At 51.1% G+C, this 20,098-nt stretch overlaps 8 protein-coding genes across 8 annotated transcripts; 5 read left to right on the top strand and 3 right to left on the bottom strand.

The window, feature by feature from the left end:
• The first annotated feature begins 22 nt into the window (after positions 1-22).
• Positions 23-2,483, top strand: BO79DRAFT_188400 (RMD1 family protein). The gene is made up of 4 exons (XM_025680590.1): positions 23-324; positions 413-1,919; positions 1,970-2,155; positions 2,205-2,483. The coding sequence occupies exons 1-4, from the start codon at positions 274-276 to the stop codon at positions 2,444-2,446; spliced, it is 1,986 nt and encodes a 661-aa protein (XP_025543623.1). The 5' UTR covers positions 23-273; the 3' UTR covers positions 2,447-2,483.
• Positions 2,484-3,810: 1,327 nt separating this feature from the next.
• On the bottom strand, positions 3,811-5,823 carry BO79DRAFT_56480 (putative C2H2 finger domain protein). Its single transcript, XM_025689426.1, has 4 exons — positions 5,806-5,823; positions 5,030-5,565; positions 4,840-4,979; positions 3,811-4,788 (listed from the first exon to the last, which is right to left on the bottom strand). Exons 2-4 carry the CDS (start codon positions 5,442-5,444, stop codon positions 4,024-4,026), a joined length of 1,320 nt encoding a protein of 439 aa, XP_025543622.1. The 5' UTR covers positions 5,445-5,565; positions 5,806-5,823; the 3' UTR covers positions 3,811-4,023.
• Positions 5,824-6,551, top strand: BO79DRAFT_56485 (uncharacterized protein). Its single transcript, XM_025689428.1, has one exon. It carries the CDS (start codon positions 5,964-5,966, stop codon positions 6,468-6,470), a length of 507 nt encoding a protein of 168 aa, XP_025543621.1. The 5' UTR covers positions 5,824-5,963; the 3' UTR covers positions 6,471-6,551.
• On the top strand, positions 6,552-7,359 carry BO79DRAFT_56484 (uncharacterized protein). Its single transcript, XM_025689427.1, has one exon. The coding sequence runs from the start codon at positions 6,634-6,636 to the stop codon at positions 7,072-7,074; it is 441 nt and encodes a 146-aa protein (XP_025543620.1). The 5' UTR covers positions 6,552-6,633; the 3' UTR covers positions 7,075-7,359.
• A 1,229-nt stretch (positions 7,360-8,588) lies between these two features.
• Positions 8,589-10,318, top strand: BO79DRAFT_225083 (uncharacterized protein; the record flags this gene model as incomplete). Its single annotated transcript, XM_025683713.1, has 5 exons — positions 8,589-8,607; positions 9,008-9,085; positions 9,475-9,654; positions 9,720-9,923; positions 10,074-10,318. The coding sequence occupies 5 exons, from the start codon at positions 8,589-8,591 to the stop codon at positions 10,316-10,318; spliced, it is 726 nt and encodes a 241-aa protein (XP_025543619.1).
• A 2,889-nt stretch (positions 10,319-13,207) lies between these two features.
• BO79DRAFT_243057 (3-demethylubiquinone-9 3-methyltransferase) lies at positions 13,208-14,573 on the top strand (the record flags this gene model as incomplete). Its single annotated transcript, XM_025685252.1, has 3 exons — positions 13,208-13,281; positions 13,340-14,379; positions 14,561-14,573. The coding sequence occupies exons 2-3, from the start codon at positions 13,436-13,438 to the stop codon at positions 14,571-14,573; spliced, it is 957 nt and encodes a 318-aa protein (XP_025543618.1). The 5' UTR covers positions 13,208-13,281; positions 13,340-13,435.
• A 55-nt stretch (positions 14,574-14,628) lies between these two features.
• Positions 14,629-16,970, bottom strand: BO79DRAFT_166641 (putative RING and UBP finger domain protein). The gene is made up of 2 exons (XM_025679330.1): positions 16,019-16,970; positions 14,629-15,953 (listed from the first exon to the last, which is right to left on the bottom strand). Exons 1-2 carry the CDS (start codon positions 16,925-16,927, stop codon positions 14,739-14,741), a joined length of 2,124 nt encoding a protein of 707 aa, XP_025543617.1. The 5' UTR covers positions 16,928-16,970; the 3' UTR covers positions 14,629-14,738.
• A 399-nt stretch (positions 16,971-17,369) lies between these two features.
• Positions 17,370-18,744, bottom strand: BO79DRAFT_207202 (ubiquitin family protein). Its single transcript, XM_025682131.1, has 3 exons — positions 18,516-18,744; positions 18,229-18,444; positions 17,370-18,155 (listed from the first exon to the last, which is right to left on the bottom strand). The coding sequence occupies exons 1-3, from the start codon at positions 18,535-18,537 to the stop codon at positions 17,476-17,478; spliced, it is 918 nt and encodes a 305-aa protein (XP_025543616.1). The 5' UTR covers positions 18,538-18,744; the 3' UTR covers positions 17,370-17,475.
• Between the last annotated feature and the right edge of the window lie 1,354 nt (positions 18,745-20,098).

Raw genomic sequence — 20,098 nt, 5'->3', positions numbered from 1 at the left:
ATCCTAATCCCATGGCCTCCATATCCAGTTCAATGATCCTGTGATGCGACTAACATAACACAACCCCGCCCATCACTCTCAAGCCCACCGTGTGGGTGACCACAAACGGCGAATCCCAATCTAGATCTTTCCCCGACCGACCGGATAAGCCAGACACAGCTTGGTGACGTTAATCCGTCCGATTCGACCCTTGCTGTCTGTCGCTTATCAATTGCCGTCCATACTATCACCGCTACAAACTTATCAACCTAAACAAAAAGCAGTATATCAGCCATGACCCCTGCAAGAGGGCGTGGTCCAAGCCAAAGGAGTCCTCATGTCCTGGTGAGCATCCATTACCCCCCTGCCTCCCCCCCTCACTCCGGCGCAATCTATACCAAGAATTAAACTAACCACGCCCATCATCATCCAGGTGACCGACTCCCGAGACCAACAAACCACTCAACCCCGTCGTCGCCGCTCCCCCGCAACCCGTTTCATCACTGTCGACAATGTCCTCCAATACACCTCCGACGTCCCCTCCATGCAGCAGCGCCATCCACCCCAAGGCGGCGTTCGGGCGCGGCCGCGCTCCCGTCTCGCTTCCGCCGCGGGCGGCTTAATCGGTGCTGGCGGAGCGGGCTCCTCCACCGGAGGAAGCAGTGCGGTCAGCACAGCAGCGAGCATGAAGCGACTTGCAGCGCAGCCGCGACTGCCCCCTCGTACAACCAAAGTCAGTGAGAAGCTGGTGCTTCTGCCGGAGGCCGGGGACGAATTGCGCGAGGAAGAAGAGGAAGGAGAAGAGGAGGATGAGGAGACGGTGGACGAGGAGTTCGTGCAGAAGATCGCGAAGGATAAGAATCTTGACCCGGATTCGGTGAGGCAGACATTACTGGCGCAGAAGAAGCTCGATGGGGATTTCGGCGTCGATAATGAGATCGCGCCGTTGTTGGCGGAGGAGGAGTTGATGAAGAGGAGGAAGGTCGCTCCGGAGAAGGCGAAGAGTTATGCGGAGAGGTTGCCGAAGGCCCGGCGTGCGGAGAAGTTGGCCAGAGTGACGGCGTATTGTACGGCGCAAGCTTATAAGATGAGCTCGTTGGCATCGTTTGTGAAGGAGAGGCATGGCGGAAAGACGAAGCTCTATGATGATTGTCTGTATACAGCGTATCATTTGCCGTTGTTGCCTGGGCATGAAGGGTATAGGTTGAGGAGTAGTCCGGTGTTGAAGAAGCCGGGTGGCAAGTCGCTGCTTGATGAGGAGATTGAGCGGAATGAGCTGCGAGATCATCATGAGGATTATATGCCGGAGGCAGAGGAGCATTCGGTGTTTGGGGGGCGTCATGAGCATGGTCCGCACCCGCATGAATCGCATCAAGCTGGTGAAGAGGATCATGCTGGTTCTGGCTCGAGGGAACAGTTTGGTCAAGGTACGGGCCAAAGCCAGCCGGGTCCGACTGCTGGCTCAACGGCGTCGTCGAGGCTATCATATAATGTGGCGGAGATGTTTGTCTTCAGCTACGGAGTTGTCGTGTTTTGGAATTTCACCGAGAAGCAAGAGAAGGATCTTCTGGCTGATTTGGCGTTTGCGACGTCGTCCGCAACGGGATCACCTATTCCACTGGCTACCATGCCATTGCAAGAGGAGGACTTTGAAACAGAGGAATTCCATTTCGAGTATTCGACTGAAATCAAACGTCCGCGTGTCTACAACGACATGATCACTCTGCGCAGTGGTGACCACATGATCAAGCTGGCTATCAGTCATGGCATCGCTCAAAGTACCAAGCTCTGCTTCTTTGAGGAAGTTATGGCTCGCCAGATGGCCGAGGCCAAGGACGTTCCTCGCCGACTCGCCATGACTGGCAATCTCGGAATGAAGCGAGATGAAGTATTCCGGATTCTAGGAAGTCTGTTCAAGAGTCGTGTGGAAGTGAACCTCTGTAAGTGACACCCTCGAACCATAAGCTGGTCAATTTTCTAATTTCTATAGCGTCCAATATGCTCGACGTCCCCAACTTCTTCTGGGAAAGCGAGCCTACTCTCTACCCACTCTACATTGCCGTTCGCGAATACCTCGAGATCAAGCCCCGAATCCAAGTCCTCAATGAACGCTGCCGTGTCTTCCTCGATCTGGCTGAAATCCTCTCTGATTCGATCGCCGACAACAGAACCTCGCGTATGCAATCCCCTATCATGACATTCAACACACAAGCTAACATACACAGACCAAACCTGGATCATCATCGTCCTCATCATCATCTCCATCCTCGTCACCACCTCCGAAGTCTTCCTCCGCTTCGGCCTCCTCTCCGCCCGCGAGAACGGCGCATCCTCAACAATCACTACCATCCTCTCCCGAGCCCTCGGACATACATCACCCGCACCCGTATGCTCATGTCCAGCCCCTGCTGTTCCCGGAGTTCCAGCAGGCATGGGAGCATTGAATACCACCGGCTTGCCGTATTGATTATACCATACCCTACATACTTAATACTCACACTTTCTCACCACACATTACAATTACATTCACAATAGCAGGCTTGATCAAACCACCACCAAGTACTTCATCCCTTTACTGTCCCATACGGCAACTCGTAAGCATACGCAATCCACATACTCATTTCATACTTCCACTTTCAAGCGACGTCATCCCTTCAGTCATTCAATTAAGTCAGATTAGCTAAAAGAGAGACTGGATATATCTCCTTCACTGTACCTATTAAACTTACTCTAATCAATCGATCAATCAACTACCAACAACCAAACTACCCCAACCAGATAACCACATAAACAGTCTACTCTACCCCCCCACCCCAATACACATCCCCCCAAAGACACCTACCCATCCATCCATGGACATCATCCAAGCTCCCAAAAACCCATCTAGATTCTGTTACGAAAAATAGGCGGTGCTGCATGGCAGTATCCTCTCCTAACCTCAGGCAGAGATATCTCCATCTACATATCTCACTTTATGCCTAAGGCCAGAAATGAATGAATAACAATATGCAAGCCTAAGGCATCTATGAGCTCATAGCCCGAGCCGAGACGAGGCAGCTACTTAGGGAGGTACGTCATCAACCGGGAAGAACCTTGCTAGTGGGTGTTTCAGGTTAAATGAGCTCTTGAGCTCTAGTTGATGAGGGCTCGGATGTAGGGTAGGAATAAGTAGGTCACGATATTTAGTTCGTGTCAATCAGGTGAGAGAATGGAAGGTGGTTCCGAGAGAAATTTTTCTTTTCTTTTTCTTTTCTTTTTCTTTTTCTTTTTTTTTTGTTCTTCTGCTGGAATGTCTACTGCAGTGAGTGAGTGCATCTTCAGTAACGATCGATCGATGTACATTTAGTAGTGTAAGTAGTATACTATGGTAGTAGTGGTTAAGTCTATCATACATGACAAGGAACAGGTTCATCTACACCTGGGTAATAAGTAATAAGGGTAAGAGGCCGTTAACCGATTATCACACAAAGGAAAATAAGGAAACAACGAATAGAACACGATGATGCGGGGGGTACAAGAGGAGAAAAGAATAGGTATAGAACATATGCACAGATGATGATGATGATGATGGAATAATAAGCATAAACCAGACCAAGACCCCGAATTCCCAAACCCCATTCCGACCGAGCCATGACACCTTTTCCACCTCTCTATATTTTATGCTTCGTCCTGGTGGTCGTATCGCACATTAGACACAAAAGGAATAACAGAATGGAACAGAGCGGACAACTCGGATCCTGCGCACGCGACAAATCAGCTAGCCCGGACTCCTTCCAGCGCTGGTGACCCACACTGGGAAATGCAAAGATGACGGTATATCAAATATCCAAAAGATGTATGCCATGATGTAGAACACGAGGAATGAACAATGCTGGAACAGAACGATATAACAAAGGAAATAAACAGAAATTAACAAAGGAAATAACTTATATCCGGCTAGCATCTTCAGAGTATACTAGACGTTATGCTCAATGGCGTAGTAGGATAGCAACTCTCCATCAGCGGCCCTGCCGTCTGCTGGAGAGTTTAGTCCACTACCCATATTTAGACCGGAGTCGACCAGGCGCTCTCCATCTTGTGCTTCAGATCATAGCCATCCGGTTCAGTGCTCGTAGGCCGCCGAATGGTCGAGTTGGGGAAGTACATGTGAGGGGGCATGGCGCTCGGATACGCGGGCCCGCTAGTTTCGGGATAGAAGTCGGTTGCCGAGCCAGGCGACGGGATGCTGGCATGCGAAGGGGAAGGCCAACCGAGGCTGGTCATGTGCGGGCTTCCGCTAACGCTATTGGGCCGGTGGTCGTTGTTGGCGGGCGGCTCAAGAGGCTGCGGAGGACCGTATCCAGACGGATGGGAAGTCATCGAGGGACGGGGGTGCGGAGCGCTACCATAACTGGACAACGATGGGGACGTGGCGGTCGGGGAAGCCCGGGGACTGGCCTGCGTGAAACCGCCGCGAACATGGGGCGGAATCGATCCGTTCGGCATGTAGTAGTCGGAGCGAGGCATATTCAAAGGGGGAAGGTCGCCAGCTGGGGAAATAGGGTGGTGTGCCGGAGAGGGAGTGGAATGGACAGAGCCGTGGTCGGAGAACATGTCACCAGGCATTCTCGCTCTCTCCTTGTTCTGCCTCAGATTGGCCTCGGTTTCAGCAGCAGCTTCCTCGATTGTGCCCGTGTGGTGGTTCTGGTGGCGTGTCAAGGTAGTGCGGCGAGTGAATGTCTTCTGGCAGTTCGCGTAGGGGCACTTGTAGGGACGCTTCCCAGAGTGGATTCTGCGGTGTCGCGCCAAAGAGGACGAATCACTGAAAGGCTACAAGTCGGTTAGTCCTGCTCGAAAACCAGCCAAAAAGCATGTACATACCTTGCCACATCTCTCACACATATGAGGCTTCTCTCCAGTGTGGACTCGGGAGTGTACTGTCAGAGCTGAACGTTGGATGAATTGTTTGCCACAGCCGGGCCAGTCACAAGCATGAGGCCTGATACCGGAGTGAATACGTTCTATGCGAGTTAGCTGACTGTTTCCCTACGGGTTCGTGAAGAATGCTTACCGTGCCTTGCAAGGTCACTGCGGCGGGCGAATCCTTTACCGCAAGTACCGCAGTGGAAAGTTTTGGGAGGAGGATCCGGCCTCCCTTGAGGAGCACCGGCGTTCGGTATTTGAGCACCACCGGCATAGGCTCCAGGAACAAAAGGATTCTGCAATAGGGGCAGCCCCGGCCCCGGGTGTGCCTGGTGCGCATAGCGCATATCATGGGCCATGTTCGGCACCTGGCCGAGCGGACCATGAGGGGGGTATGCAAGGACAGCTTGATCACCAGCGTCGGAGACACCAGGTTCCGACTTCATTTTAGGCGATGACGTGTCGAGCCCAGGATTCGGTACCAAATGCTGATGATCAAATTGTCCGTCTGCGGCAACCATGGCGGCAGAACCTTTTCTATTCAAAATAGTTGTGATGTCCATGACCCGACCCCGCGAAGAGCTGAGGGACGGTAGTCAAGGACGGTCGAAGGATTTCACGGTAGCCCGTCTGACGCGTAGCCGCAGAATGACTCCACGGCGCTGATCGAAGGCTGTTGAGTGGCTGAGGCAGGTGTCGAGTTAGCTTCACTGGTAAAGTGCAATGAAAAACAATTGTGATACCAACAAACAGGGCGGCCGTGGCTTGCATAAGGGAGTAACCACTCCCAACAATCAGGCAACACGCTGGCAGAAAGACCGCGACTGCTCCACCAACTCCAGACCGAACACGGTCGAAAGCAAACAGACGTCATGGACAGATAATTTGCCGGGATAAACGGAAATAAATAACTATAAAACTCACCTTGCTTTGCGCTACCCGTAGATCAAGGACTGTCTGTCCTGACAAGGTGTGACGTGGGCGAAGGTGACCGGGATCACGGATTTCTCGTAATCAAGAATGTGAGGACAAGGGCGAGTTGTCAACCCAATCTGTGCAGTAGACTCACGGCTGGGCAGCGAATGACAGCGCGGATGAGGTTCTTGGTTTCGCCGAGTGCCCAGACACTGACTGGCGAGGTTTGGCTTCTAGGAACAGAATCCGAGGTGTTGAGAGAACGGGCGCTTCACGAATCGGAACTTCCGCAGTTGTCTTGTAACAGTAGATTCGGAACTGACCCAGCAAAGACCAAGATCCTAATTCTGACCTCCACGGATAGCTGCAGCGAAACTTATCCAGCAGTAATCGAAGGGAAGTGGCTTGAAATCACCGGTGTAAATTCGACGAATCTCGGATCGGTCGATGGAACACGCGAGACTGTAATCACCGAAGTGTCGCTACGGCTTGCACGCGAATTTGCGACAAAGTCCGGATTCACTTGGAGTATGTATGCGATCGCAGGAAGTGAATGTGCGCGCCGTCGAAGTGTTTCAGCGGGAAATCCCAGGAGAAAAGCTCAGCGTCTCCGGAGGAGGGGTAAACGGGCAGGACGTAAATTAATCGGACTCGAACGGTGGTCTTATGGATGAGATCTGAAGGGAGGCACAGTAGAAGATTAGTAAACTGCGCGCAACCTGAAAGAATCAAGTGAGAGAAAGGTGCCTTGTGCGCGGCCTGTCCAGTGTCTCAAATTCCTTTTTTTCTTCCCACCAAAACAGGTGGTGAGAAAAATCTCCAGTCCGAGCCCGCTCAATGGACGGCATTGCGCGCAGGTTCAGAAACCAGGAAATGCGACAAATAAGACGCTGGTTCGCACAGAGACGTGACCTGCAGGCGCTCATATCCATCCACATGCAGCGAGGGAAGGCAGTCATCATTGACTGGGGGGGGGGGGAAATCGGAGGAGAGGGGGAAGGGAAACCAAGCAGCCGCGGGGGGAGCTGCGGTGTGGAAAGCACCAAAGCAGCCAAGAAAGAGGTACTTACAGAGACCGAGGAAAGAAGTGACAGCTTTCAGGTGAAACGCGGTCAAGATGGACACGGTCTGGGAAGACCCAAAGTGTTGTTGTTATGTTGCGCGCGGAAGGAGGGGATCGACGGAAAGAAAATGGGGGGTTCCGAAGAGTTAAAACAGCCAGCAATGGGGAAGAAGAAGAAGAGGCCTGTTCGACGGAGCTTCTCGGGGTTATTCTGACGGGAGAAGCAATAGTAAGGTAAGAGGGGAGGGAAATTCCTCGAGAACCACACGGCCGTGGCGAACCGATGCAAGAGGCGGAAAAGCAAATGCACCCAGCAGGATGACGGGGAAAGTCTGTCTGTCTCTGTGCGTGTGTGCTGTGGGAAAAATAAAAGGGAAAAGCAAGGAGGTTTGACAGGGAGGTAGACAAGAAAGGATGAGGAATTAAAAAAAAAAAAAGTCAAAAAGGAATTATAAAGAACAAAAATAAAGAGGTAAGTTTGACTTCTTCTTTCTTGGTACAAACCGGAAGAGAGAAAAAAATCAAATTAGATGAAGGGGAGGGAATTTGTAAGGTGAGAGAGAGGTGAGTGATGGGGGAAAGAATCAGTGAATAATTAATGGAAGAATAATCTCTGGATGCTGATGGATGGATGGGGATTGTTTTTGGTCGGTAAAACAGGAACAGTAATAGGTAGAGTCAGAGGAGTAAGTGAGTAAAATAAAATCAGGATAAAATAATAATAATAATAATAATAATAATAATCATAAATACTCAAATCAGTCCAGCAATCAATCAATCAATCAATCAATCAACCGGGGGGATTCGGGGGCTGCAGGTGAATATTAATGGGCGAAAAGCAGCCCAACAGCAGGTGGCTGCTCGTTTTCTTATAGATCCAGTTAAAATAACTTCTTCTACTCCTTCTAGTGTGATCCAAGGTCTCCATACGGTGTGCGTGCCTCACCCGTTCGTCTTATTAGTGAGGATTGGATGTGCTCCTCTCTTCTCCTTCCGACCATCACCACTTGGTCTGGCAGGTTAGTTAAAATTAAATGTTATTATAATTAGTATAGCTGGAGGTCCTTCCTTTTCCTTTTCCAACAGTAGTGGCGGTAAAATAAAATCAGAATAATAAAAAAAAAAGGAAAATAATAAATACCCAAAATACTAAAATACCTAAAATAATAATATTAATCTTATTATTATAATTTCACTGACGACTTCTTCTTGACTAGTTCAGTCCCAGACTTACTACCTACTTACTACTGACTACTTCCTGCTACTAGACTAACTGCACTACGCTTTTAGTTCACGGAGGCTACCACGACTCTAAGTACCACTACAGCTTTGCACGTTTCCACCACAGGCCCCAAGTGGCTCCAGTGAACTCAACTCGCCCGAAGAAGCTGGCGGCACCAGAAGGTCACCGTCAGCGCTCGGCTCCACAACGTGGCTTTCCCCGTCTCTCCCTGGCCGTGCGAGAATCGCTCCTGCTGGGTGGGTATCGGCGGGTTGATGCCGATCTGAATGAATCAGGACAATATTATTCTTTTTCTGGTGCCGCGGGCCAGGCGATTACCTTCCATTGCTTCCATCCTCCCCGTCACACTTCCCTCGGGACATGCTGTGAAGGATACGTGATGGAAGAAGAACAAGGAATCGCATCCGATAACAACGGTTTTTAGCCGCCCACTCGGAGGAACACGCGATAACCAGAGAATATCCCACGGGACACATTCTGCGCTAAATGAGTGAGGAGGAGGGGTGTGTGTGATATAACGTAAACTGGTACAAGGCAGAAAAGAGAGGAACAAGGTCCCCGATCGTGGCTGGTAACTGGGCCCAGGAGTCTGACCACGGATATTGCATCACTGTTCGGAAGCTACTCCTGCACCTACCCCAGGAGTTTCCCTTTTCTCAAGGGGCCTCTATCTGCCCCTGGTGCGCCCATCGAGAGGGGAAAAGTAAGAGCACGGAGGATAAGCCGAAACCAAAAGAAGGACAAAGACAAATGAGAAAAAAGAAAGCAGGTGAGGAAATAGGAAACCAGGTGATCAGATCGGACTGGCTGCATGCTTCAAAGTATCGTGCGACAATGCGAAAAACTCTCCAGCGCCGGCTCCGATCAGGCATCAACCATCACCCTATGGCGTGGCTTTGCTCCAGTTTCGCCCTCCCAAAAATCCCAGACAGGGCAAGAACATCCTTCAGCTTCTTTACACAAGCTCGCCAACAGGAAGCCATGTTCGGGACGAAACCGAAAATGCAAATGCGAATTAAAAAAAAAATAAATGGCTGCCTCTTATTTGTTGTCAGCCTTTCCTTGGACGAAATTTCAGGGCGAAGCGATCGCTAATCTCGCTTTAGAGTACTAGAGTAACTACTTCACCTACTACAGAAGACTAAAATCAGATTGACCAGCCGCGAAGAGGCATCGCGGACTAACCCCAGGCGATTCGGCTGTTCAACGGAAGATGTGATTTGCCCCTTTTGGAAGAGGGTCTCAGCATGGCCTGTGATTACCGAAAGAACAACGGTGGGAAAGCTAATTTCCTTCTAGAAAGGTTCGAATGATGGGGAATCGGGCGTGGTCCAGGACCTCCTAGAGGAGCTTTGAACGCACTATTACATAGTGCTTCAACCCGTCCCTCCACGCAGGCCCCCCCTCTCTCTCCTCTTGTCTCCTGTGTCTCCTCTTCCCTCCCATCCGGCTGCAGGGGCAGGTCTTCCTCGTCGTGTCGGATGCTTCCTTCCCCATTCCACTCACCGATCTGCATGTCACGTTGGACCACATGCTGACTGGTGCAGCGAATGTGTAGAGAGCAAAGGGCACACCAACCAAGAAGGGGCTAATTCTGAAGCGCAAAAAAAAAAGCAGGGTTTGATGATACGGAGGGCGGTAATGGGCCGTGGAGTCTTTTCCCGCCCGGTTCCTACAAGAAATGCCCTAGTCCTGCGACTAGTCGCCTAGTCTTGCTAGTCTACGGACCTGACGGAGGAGGCTGCGACGAAGAGTCCACCCGTGCTGCCTCTGGGCTTCAGTCAGGGCTTCCCTCCTTTCTTTCCTTTCCCACCCCTCTTGGTATTTTTCCCTTGTCGACTCTCTTTTTTTCCCCCTGCTTGCTTTTTCCTATTCGGTTGTGACCTTGTTGGTCTCCCTTGCAGAAGACTGACCCCACTGCTACACACACTAACGGACTCGTACATCGTATGGATCCTTCGTGTGAACCAGTCATGATGGCTGCCAAGCCCACTTCGGGCTTCCGGCGACCTTCTAGAAAGAGCTCGGAAGGGCAATGGAAGGCTTCTAAAGCGTCTTTTTTTCCCCTCTTCTCTCCCCTTCTGTCCCCCCCATGTGCCATTGCGGCTGCGTCACCCACCTTGGGCCGATGGTGGCCCTTGTCTCTCCCTCCTGGCGCTCGTGTCACATCCCTGAGTGGAAGATCCCACGACAACGCACAACGGACTTGGACATAGCCGGCGCTCCGACAGCCAACAGAATAATACAGCAATTCCCAAAGAAAAATAAAAGATACATGATAGCTGCAGACTACTTAGCGAACCCCAGAATTGACTTTCTTGGTGGTCAGTGTGAATTTCTAATGATTAGGTGACCCGAAGAACAGGACAGCTATGCGCTCCGTCCTATCTGACCATCGGCATCGTCATCATTGCCCGGAATCCCTGCAGGTGTCCGTGTTGGTCGCGGATCCGTGTTGAATGATTCTCCCTCGGCCCCACGGCTAGGCTCTCTCCCGAACGTTGGCCTTGGGGACTAGGTAGTGCGAATTAGATAGAGTAGTACTCCGTAGTGTCTTGTTCTTAGACACAATACGGAGTACTATGCCTTGGGAATGGCTTGACTTGGCCCACGTAAATTCAGGGGCGCTCGGGGGTCCGAGGAGAAGTGTGGCTAGAGCGGACGATGATGACGTCCTAACCAGCTGCCCGCCTGCATCATCTCACTGAGTAATACTTAATAAGAGGAGGGACCGTCATATGCGGGACATACGATTGGACCGACGGGCTAGGCTTAATTGCGAGTGGCCGCGTTGGAGTTTCAGTTGTCGGAGAGGACGGGCCCTAGGTGGGAGAGATACGTTGCCTAAAGCAGAATAGGGGAGAGTTCCACAGGTGGTGTGGTCTGGTTCACGCCGCATGAATTGAGAGACGGTTCGACTAAGCCCGTCCGTCAGATTGAGGAGGGACGAAGGATGGATGGATGGATGCATCGCCATCGGATGATGCAGTAGCAGATGCTCTAGCGCCAGATTGCCTCTTTTCTGGAAGCTTGCCTATGCAGGACAATCACACATCGTCAGCCTCGGGGTCAACGCGCAGATGCATGGGGTGGATTTAGGTTAAGTTTCTTGAATCCCATTGTCTTTTTTTTTGTCGCCACTGTTTCTCTTTTACCCTACTAGTGTACTTACTATGTAGATTGAGGAGCTGCAGCTGCAGTACGACCATTGTCGTCACAGCCGAATTCGACCTTTTCTTCCGTCTTCCATCGGATAGGGGAAGAGAGATGGCAGACAAGATGAACTTGGTACTTACGGAGAGCATCCGATTACCAACCACCACCACTTTCACCTTCTTAGCACTAAAACATCCATCCCAACACGGTATATAACTCGTATTACTTTACTCCGTCAGTCACACACATACTGCTCTGTACTACACCGCATCATCAGCATCACCATCACCGTATCCTTATTTTCCCCGACACTACTACGAAGTACTAACCACCAATATGGAGCTACTCCATACAAACTAGGAGTTTTTACTCCATACCATAGCAGTCATAGTGGCAACCACCATGCCCCATTTTCCACCTTCCCCCCTTCCCTCCCCTTCTCTAGCCGGTTCCATTTCCTGATCGACAACCCCAAGAATCAATCCCGCCCAGAAAGCAAGACAGACAGACAGAGAAACTCAGTCTTAACTCTACGCAGATAGTGCACGCTCATCATGATCTTCACCGGCATCATGAAAACGAGTCCCGACCCGAGACTAAGCTGACTAGTCTGTTAGGGTAAGGGAATAACAGAGTAGTGCTTAATATTTAAACTATACTTATTAAGAGATATAGCTTAAACCGCACCGGGTAAGTCGAGAGTATCTACACAGAAGGAAAAGGGCGGCTGATGATTCATTTCTCTTTCGTAATGAAAGAACCTAAGTACCATGCCATTTAACTATCCCATGGATTGTCATTTATTATTCAGCTAGCTAGGTATCAATTCCACACGGCAGTTAGGGAGACATACAATATAACAAAACCAGGAGATTAGAAAATAAGGGATAGAGAGACGAGACGAGACAAGACAAGACAAAACAAGAGGGAAAGAAAATAAGACGACCAACCATCTGGGTCCCATCCCATCCCTCTCTCTGAATTGGAGCAATAAAAAAATCCCCCCCAATTGAAAATCAGAACCCATAAAGCTACAACCTACTGTACTAAACTACGTACGGCACAGAAAGGAAAAGGAAAGGAAAAGGAAAAGGAAAATGGCCCAGGCCGCCGGCCCCATAACCCTGACTAGCCAGTAGCCACACCACGTACTAACCAACTAACAAATTAGGTAGACTCCGTAAAAACGTCGAGAACTCGACCGGTATGGATAGAGTATGCTTCCAGAAGACACGTAGAACAACTCCCTTGAGTGGGGAAATGAATTAGTTTATTTAGTTGGCTGGAATCATGGTTCACCGACGGAGTTTTATTCTGTGTTTGGAGATTTGTGGATTCCCCGTTTGTTGTTTGTTCGTGACGGGGAGAAAAAAAGGAAAAGGAAGAAAGAATGTGAGGGAATATTCTATTAGCAATAAGTTTTGCTGTGCTGTGTATATTGAGGTGCCACATTTCTCTTTTCTACTTTTATTTTTTCCTTTTTTTTTTCCCCCTCTCGTGTAAAGCAGTACTGTACGCGGTGGATGTTGTACTGGTACCTTGTGGGAGGTACAGTTATTGTATTATGGTAAGTAAGTAAGCAAGCCATCGTAGCAGGCAAACAGTAGAAGTTGGTAGCCTGATCGCCTCAATTTGCTGTGCGCGATATAGACAATATGAGGATGGGCAATGTAGCACGCCACGATGCACGGAAAGCAGCCGAGGATGTATTCCAGACATAAAACCTTGTATCTATCTAATTAAGAGTGTTGATCTATCATATTGATGCGATCATTCTTGCGAGCAAACAGCAAACAGCCTCCAAACAAACTAAATGTGAGTAAGCAGTACCTGCCAGCCTGCCTGGCAGACAGACAGACCAAACAAACACTCAGCCTTGGCATGTTTGTTCCCCCGAACAACATCCGCATCCGCAATAATATCGCAACTTCGGCTTCAATTCTGCCAGACCAGTCGCTGCAGCTAATTCAGCTAAATTGATCTGCCATTGACGATGCGCGGCGCGTCCAACACATTCCTCTAGGTATACACCAGTATACTCCATGCAATTACAACCAATCCCAACTAACACAACCCACCAGTCCACCCTACCACCCAAACTACACCACACCTTAAACCTCCGAACAAAAACAATCTACAAACACTCACATCCAACTACACCAAATACAACCGCCAAAATGCTCCGCCCAACACCAACCTCAACCACCACCACCACCCTCCTCCGCACCCTCCGCGCCCTCACCACCACCACCACAACCCTCCCCAAATCCCAAACACGACACCACTCCTCCGTCTCCGCCAACGAACTATCCCACTTCTCCTCCCTCGCCACATCATGGTGGGATCCCCAAGGTCCCTCGCGCGTCCTCCACCTCATGAACCCCGTCCGCCACGACTTCATCGCCTCCTGCCTCGCCGAATCGACCCCAATAAGCAGCACGACGCCATCCTCACCCATGGACCCCACCAACGCCCACAACAGGAACAACCTGCGGTATCTCGACATCGGGTGCGGAGGGGGCATCTTCGCCGAGTCACTAGCGCGCACAATCATCCCAGCCTCTTCACCTTCTGCATCATCAGAAGCTACTAGTGGTACTCTAACCCGCACCCGCGCCGCCAGCATCACAGCGCTGGACCCCAGCCCGACGCTGATCAAGATCGCACGGGACCACGCGCGTCTCGATCCCTCCGTGCAAGCGCACCTGGATAGCGGGCGGTTCAAGTACGTGAATGCGTCGTTGGAGGAGTTCATCCCCACATTACAGCCCGAGGAGAGGAAATTCGACATTGTGACTCTCTTCGAAGTGCTCGAGCATATCGATAATATCCCCGGGTCGATCACACCGCAGAGTTTCCTGTCTAATTGTCTGTCTATGGTGAAGCCTGGTGGATGGCTGATTGGGTCGACGATCGCGAGGACGTTTCCCTCGTGGTTGGTGAATCAGGTTGTGGCGGAGGCGCCGTGGCCGATTGGGGTGGTGCCGAGGGGGACGCATGAGTGGAAGAAGTTTGTTAATCCCGGGGAGTTGGAGGGGTGGGTGCAGGAGGGGTTGATGAGGGGGGTGGATGGGAGGGCTGTGAGGGGGGGTAGTGAGGCGTTGGAGGGGGCCAGGTGGAGGTGTGAAGGCGTGGTGTATTTTCCTGGGTTGGGTTGGAAGTTGGTGAAGGGGTCGGAGAGTTGGGGGAATTATTTTTGGGCGGTTAGGAAGGGGGAGTGATCTTACTACGTAGTAGTAAGTTGTTGAGGAGGGGTGGGATTGTATATTACTAGGTGGGTGGTGTACGATATGTATCTATAGATGCAGTGCTTAAGTTACTGTCATAGCATAAGATAGGTGTTTCATTGCATTAGCTTCTTTATTGCATTGGTCCTGTTATACTAATGTAGTGATATACGTGGATTGTGTTGTATCAATAGACCTGCTGCATGTTGATCCATCGACTCGAACCGGCGAGCCTAGGATAAATCCCCCTCGATCATTTCTTCCTCCCCTTCCCCTTCTTCTTCGGCTTCTCCGGTTCAGGAACACTGACTGTCCCCTGCACCACATCATCGCCCTGATCCTGCAGTCGCGCCGACCCGCTAATGAAGAAAGTGAGATCCCGGTTCTGCTCCGTCAAATCCGCATTCGCAAGCTTCAGACTTTCCACCTCGGACTTCAGAAGCTCAACCCGTTCAATGAGATTCTCATTCATCGTCTTCTCTTCTCGCCACTCTTTCTCCATCTTGCGCGTCATCGTCTCGAACTTCTCCGCGCGCTTCTCGGCCCGCGCCTTATCGCGCTCCAGCCCGGGGATGATCTCGCTAGTAAGGGTATCATATTGTGCCTGTAGGCTCTTCAAGCTGGCGGTAGCTTTCTCGACTGCGTCCTGCGCGGAAGAGGCAGCGGCACTGGCTTGAGATGCTTTGTCCACGGCACGCTCGACTACCTCTTCGAAGTAGGCTCGTTGGCTCTCGAGTTGGCTAGTAAGTAGATGGGTATATTCCACGCTCATGTTCTCCAGCTTCTCCCGCGGAACGGCGTCTGTCCAGTCGGGTGGGTCGAGCGCACTGTTGTCGGCTGCTGGAAGTTCCACGAGCTTGCCGTCGGTTTTGCTTTGGATGATGCGGTGCACATAGGCATCGCCGACGTAGTCCCAGACGCGCTGCGTAGAGAGATCCATTGCAAAGGCATGCGCCGTTTCCTTGTAATGCGCAAATGCATGAGCCCCGTCATAGCGTCCACAGCCGACGTTTCCGCAAATGAGGCATATCCAGAGGTTTAAGTCCGAGTGGCATACGCTGCACTCGGCTGGTTCATCATCGTATAATGCGGCTTGGCTGTTCCGTCGGATATCGTCTTGTGTGTATCGACATACGGGGCAGCCACTTCCTTTCCACTTCTGTAGACATGTGCAGTGAAAGACATGCTGACATATGATAGTCAGCAAGCCGGTGGTCTCATCCATACGCTCCAGACACACTGGGCATGTTGGCAGTTCGATGAGCGCAGGGGTAGGAGGCGCCAGCGGCCTGGTAGAGAGAGTAGCGGAAGGTATGGAGCTTGACTGCGTGGTCGAAATAGGCGTCGTCCGCACAGGGCTCGTTGTAGAGTGTGGAGAAAGAAGGCCACTCTGTGATCCAGACAGCGCGCCCGGTTCAACGGCTTGTATTTCGACGGTCTTTACGAAGACGACATGACAGGTTTCGGGCTGAAGCAAGGGCGCGTTAGCATCGCAGCCGTGGATCTGCATCAAGCAATGCATGATGCACTTACCTCCATGCTGTTAAACACCTTTCCATTCCAGTCCTTCTGCCACTCCTTGGCCTTCTTCCCGTTGCGAAACTTCATCAAGACCATGTACCGGTTCGCTCGAGCGGTCTTGATCATGCGAAAGTGATTGACATCGTTCATAGTCGATTCGCCCACGAACCCCAGAAAGTCGGAGGGCGACATATATGAAGGGACGGCTAGAATACATAGCGTCGTGCATTCCTCATCTGGCATGTGCTCTTCTGCGCGCGGGGGCCTACTGCTGCCGCCCACTTCATCGTACGGTGTCCTCGCCGCAGCCGCAGAACCTTTCAAGTACGAGGGGTAATCCTCTTCTGTCAGATACGGCGTCTCCTGAGCATCTCGGTATAGATGCACGATTCCCCAAACACTGTCCGAAGTGCTCTGGTCCAGCGGGATGTATTTGCCTTTCGTGCGTAGTCCTCCCAAGATATCCGTGCCGATCCCGGTCGCGATGGGGTTATCCTTTGCGTCCTTCCAACCCGTCCGCTTCGCAGCACTGGTGTCCTGCTCTGATGGAATCATATCAATGCACTCGATGGAAACTTTATCAAGCCTGAGATCTCTCTCAAGATCGGATGCGCTTGTGGACGAAGTCGTGTAGAGGGGAGGGGTACGGGGGTCTGCGATGTTGGTTGTAGTGTCTGAGCCGTGGGTTTCGGCGAAAGTGTTGGATGAGGGGCGTGGGTGTTTCCCATGCGCTTGATGACGAGAGGATCGATGTGCCCACGCTGAGTGTCGGGGGCGCTTCTGGAACGGGAGTAGAGCTTCGCATGCGGAGTCGAAGGATAGCGATGTCGAGTGCTTGTCCACGCCTGGGTAGGTGCCGTGGAGGTCAGAGTGCGGGCGAGCAAATAATTCGATCGCAATGTGGTAGAAGTAGGAGGGCATCACGACTGATGCTCACATCTCCAGCGTGTTACACGTCTGCAACTGCTCTCTCAGGTCGAGTTCATGAATGGAAGCTACTTTCCTGTCCCACGCCGCCTTGGGACGGTATAGTCACGTGCTATGATACGGGTGGCGAAGACGGTGACTCACATGCGATGTCTATTAGTTCCTTGTTAGCGATTGTATAGGTAGATGAAGATGAAGATGAAGCTATTTCAATTTCTATCTAATTTCGTCTCATACGATATGTAAGGTGGTAGACACCGTCTTGAATTGCATGTTGGACTACGTCTATGCTAGCGTGGCGGTCTACTTCGGGCGGTCCTACTAAATCTACAGGAAACAGTGCAAGCAAGATATCAGGTGGAATATAATTATTGGATTGATTCCTAGGTGAAAGAATGTCGCAAGGCACCATAGAAGATGGTGACCCTAAGGTATGCCCAATTTATCCGTGTCATAAAACCGATAAAACAACCGTCCCAACGCCATGCAGGCCACTCAACCGTAGATGAGCCGTGCTAAAGAAGAAAGATCAAAAGAAAGCATTAGTTTCCACCACGGAGACGGAGCACCAGGTGCAGGGTGCTCTCCTTCTGGATGTTGTAGTCGGAGAGCGTACGTCCATCTTCCAGCTGCTTACCAGCGAAGATGAGACGCTGCTGATCCGGGGGAATGCCCTCCTTATCTTGGATCTTGTTCTTGACGTTATCAATGGTATCCGAGCTCTCCACCTCCAGCGTAATCGTCTTGCCGGTGAGAGTCTTCACGAAGATCTGCATACCACCACGGAGACGAAGGACAAGGTGAAGGGTCGATTCCTTCTGAATGTTGTAGTCGGACAAGGTACGGCCATCCTCCAACTGCTTACCAGCAAAGATCAAACGCTGCTGGTCCGGGGGAATGCCTTCCTTGTCTTGAATCTTGGTCTTAACGTTATCGATGGTGTCGGAAGATTCAACTTCCAATGTGATCGTCTTTCCCGTAAGAGTCTTGACGAAGATCTGCATACCACCACGCAGACGAAGGACGAGGTGAAGAGTGGATTCCTTTTGGATGTTGTAGTCAGACAGGGTACGGCCATCCTCCAGCTGCTTTCCAGCGAAGATGAGACGTTGCTGGTCGGGAGGGATACCCTCCTTGTCCTGAATCTTGGTCTTCACATTGTCGATAGTGTCAGAAGACTCCACCTCAAGGGTGATGGTCTTTCCGGTCAGGGTCTTGACGACTAAAGTGAGGTCAGTATACGGTCCAAGTGAAAGTGGCCAACAGGGTGGCAAATAGAGTTCAGGAAAACTTACAAATCTGCATACCACCACGCAGGCGGAGAACGAGGTGGAGAGTAGACTCCTTCTGGATGTTGTAGTCGGACAGGGTACGGCCATCCTCAAGCTGCTTTCCAGCGAAGATCAGACGCTGCTGGTCGGGAGGGATGCCCTCCTTGTCCTGGATCTTGGTCTTAACGTTGTCGATGGTATCGCTCGACTCGACCTCGAGAGTGATGGTCTTGCCGGTGACTAAATGGAAACAAGCAGTCAGATGATGGATTCATGATGCTAAACTTGAGAGGTGATTTAGGTATACTCACGGGTCTTGACGAAGATCTGCATGTTGTAGAAGCGCAGTTAACGGTGTATGTGATTAGGTGGAGTTGTTGTGGAGAGAATCGCAGATGGCGATGCGCGGAAGGTGAGTGGTAGGATGAGAGGTATGAGGGATGAAGGAGGGTTGGTAGAGGAAGGAAGGAAGAGAAGGCTTAAGTAGTCAGGAGAGGAGGTGAATGAGGGGAGGCGGAGGCGAAGCGCCTTAGTCAGAGGATCGGTCAGTGAGATAACGTGATGCAAGGGAATGGCTTAGAGGTCAAGTCGCAATAAAGGGAAAAGAGCAGCAGGGACCTTAGCCCGAGCGGTGTTAGCCTGTCAGACGAAGTACCTTTCGGGCGACGCTTCTGGCACCTCCTGGGGGATTCCCTTGCCATCCGGCTATTGCGCCGGAATCCGCCTGGTCTGCGTCATTTGGTTTTCCAATACGCTTCGTTGCTTGAAGCGCTTGGGAGGGAGAATCTACTAGAAAGGTTCTGGTTGGGTTGACTCAGGCTCCCACGGCAGCCACCTATTATTGGGTTTACAACTACGGGAAAGAGTGGTAACGCATACGAAAATTCTGTCTGCAAAACTTAGAATAACAGGCAAAGCCTGATCCCGTGTGGTAGGCACTACTGCTGCCATGGGAAGGGAATTAAAGCCAGTTGGTTGCCGGGGCCTGATATCAGTCCGGGGGAAGCGTCTACGAGCGGACAGGACGACTCCGTCCGTACCCGCCACTGACGCCACCAGTCGGTATCTCAGCCCGACCCAATCCAGACCGCAGCCGTGTTCCTGAAATAGAACCCGTTGAAACTCGGACTTTCTGTTGTCTATATATTGTTTGCCTTTTCATTGATAATTTGTATCATCTCACCAGGTAAACTTGGGGGATGATCAGAGAGGTAATGCGAACAACTGGCCTTGCGGCGGCCACCACGGCGATGACGTGTGAGTTGGGGGCATTCCTTATCGGAGGATGGAGGATGGGGGAAGGGGATCCTCTCCAGCTGTTATCTCGACGGCGCGGCCTCGGGAAGTGGCCTTAGGCCATCGCTAGCGGCTGGAGATGGGTCAGGTGATCGTCGCATCCGGAATGCCCCGCTTTTAGCCCGGCACCCACTGAATCGTATCCATGACTGCATGCATTCCAACCCTCATATACCAGCTCATCGTTTGCATCATCACTATTTACTATTCTCTACTCACCAGTACTAGTAATTATGTATCAAATCTCCCTCTTTTGATAACTGTCCCTTGGCTGCGTCATCCATCGTGGTTGAGCATGCGTAGGTGCCACACAGTCTATTGCATTGGGCGGCTATTGGGAAAGTTTCTCCAATACGAACTAGTGATTCTTCTGTTGTGGAGGGCATGATGACCCAACAATCTACCTCTATCGCGTTCAATTCCCTAGCTCACAGGACAGGCAAGACCTTCCATTCATGGTTACCGTAGCTCGGAACTTTCTTCTACTCTGGGGTCTAGAGATGGCTTTAGATAAACAAAGGAAAGGTGGTACCATTCTCAATCCCGTGGAGTGATCCGCTTTTAAATCAACAAACCAGTCACAACTCGCCGGCAAGGC

This window comes from Aspergillus costaricaensis (genome assembly GCF_003184835.1).
Source record: "Aspergillus costaricaensis CBS 115574 unplaced genomic scaffold BO79scaffold_4, whole genome shotgun sequence".
Taxonomy (NCBI): Eukaryota; Fungi; Ascomycota; class Eurotiomycetes; order Eurotiales; family Aspergillaceae; genus Aspergillus; species Aspergillus costaricensis.
This window is presented reverse-complemented; position numbering and strand designations above follow the sequence as displayed.

Bases quoted from the DNA above. Each gene is read 5' to 3' on its own strand.
- BO79DRAFT_188400 (XM_025680590.1), top strand. From the start codon at position 274: ATGACCCCTGCAAGAGGGCGTGGTCCAAGCCAAAGGAGTCCTCATGTC. The intron at 325-412 runs GTGAGCATCCAT...ATCATCATCCAG, and splicing joins AAAGGAGTCCTCATGTCCTG to GTGACCGACTCCCGAGACCA. The intron at 2,156-2,204 runs GTATGCAATCCC...TAACATACACAG, and splicing joins CGCCGACAACAGAACCTCGC to ACCAAACCTGGATCATCATC.
- BO79DRAFT_56480 (XM_025689426.1), bottom strand. From the start codon at position 5,444: ATGGACATCACAACTATTTTGAATAGAAAAGGTTCTGCCGCCATGGTT. The intron at 4,980-5,029 runs GTAAGCATTCTT...TAACTCGCATAG, and splicing joins CAGTGACCTTGCAAGGCACG to AACGTATTCACTCCGGTATC. The intron at 4,789-4,839 runs GTATGTACATGC...ACCGACTTGTAG, and splicing joins TGTGTGAGAGATGTGGCAAG to CCTTTCAGTGATTCGTCCTC.
- BO79DRAFT_56485 (XM_025689428.1), top strand. From the start codon at position 5,964: ATGACAGCGCGGATGAGGTTCTTGGTTTCGCCGAGTGCCCAGACACTG.
- BO79DRAFT_56484 (XM_025689427.1), top strand. From the start codon at position 6,634: ATGGACGGCATTGCGCGCAGGTTCAGAAACCAGGAAATGCGACAAATA.
- BO79DRAFT_166641 (XM_025679330.1), bottom strand. From the start codon at position 16,927: ATGCCCTCCTACTTCTACCACATTGCGATCGAATTATTTGCTCGCCCG. The intron at 15,954-16,018 runs GTAAGTGCATCA...CCCTTGCTTCAG, and splicing joins AGGTGTTTAACAGCATGGAG to CCCGAAACCTGTCATGTCGT.
- BO79DRAFT_207202 (XM_025682131.1), bottom strand. From the start codon at position 18,537: ATGCAGATCTTCGTCAAGACCC. The intron at 18,445-18,515 runs GTGAGTATACCT...GTTTCCATTTAG, and splicing joins GCAGATCTTCGTCAAGACCC to TCACCGGCAAGACCATCACT. The intron at 18,156-18,228 runs GTAAGTTTTCCT...ACCTCACTTTAG, and splicing joins GCGTGGTGGTATGCAGATTT to TCGTCAAGACCCTGACCGGA.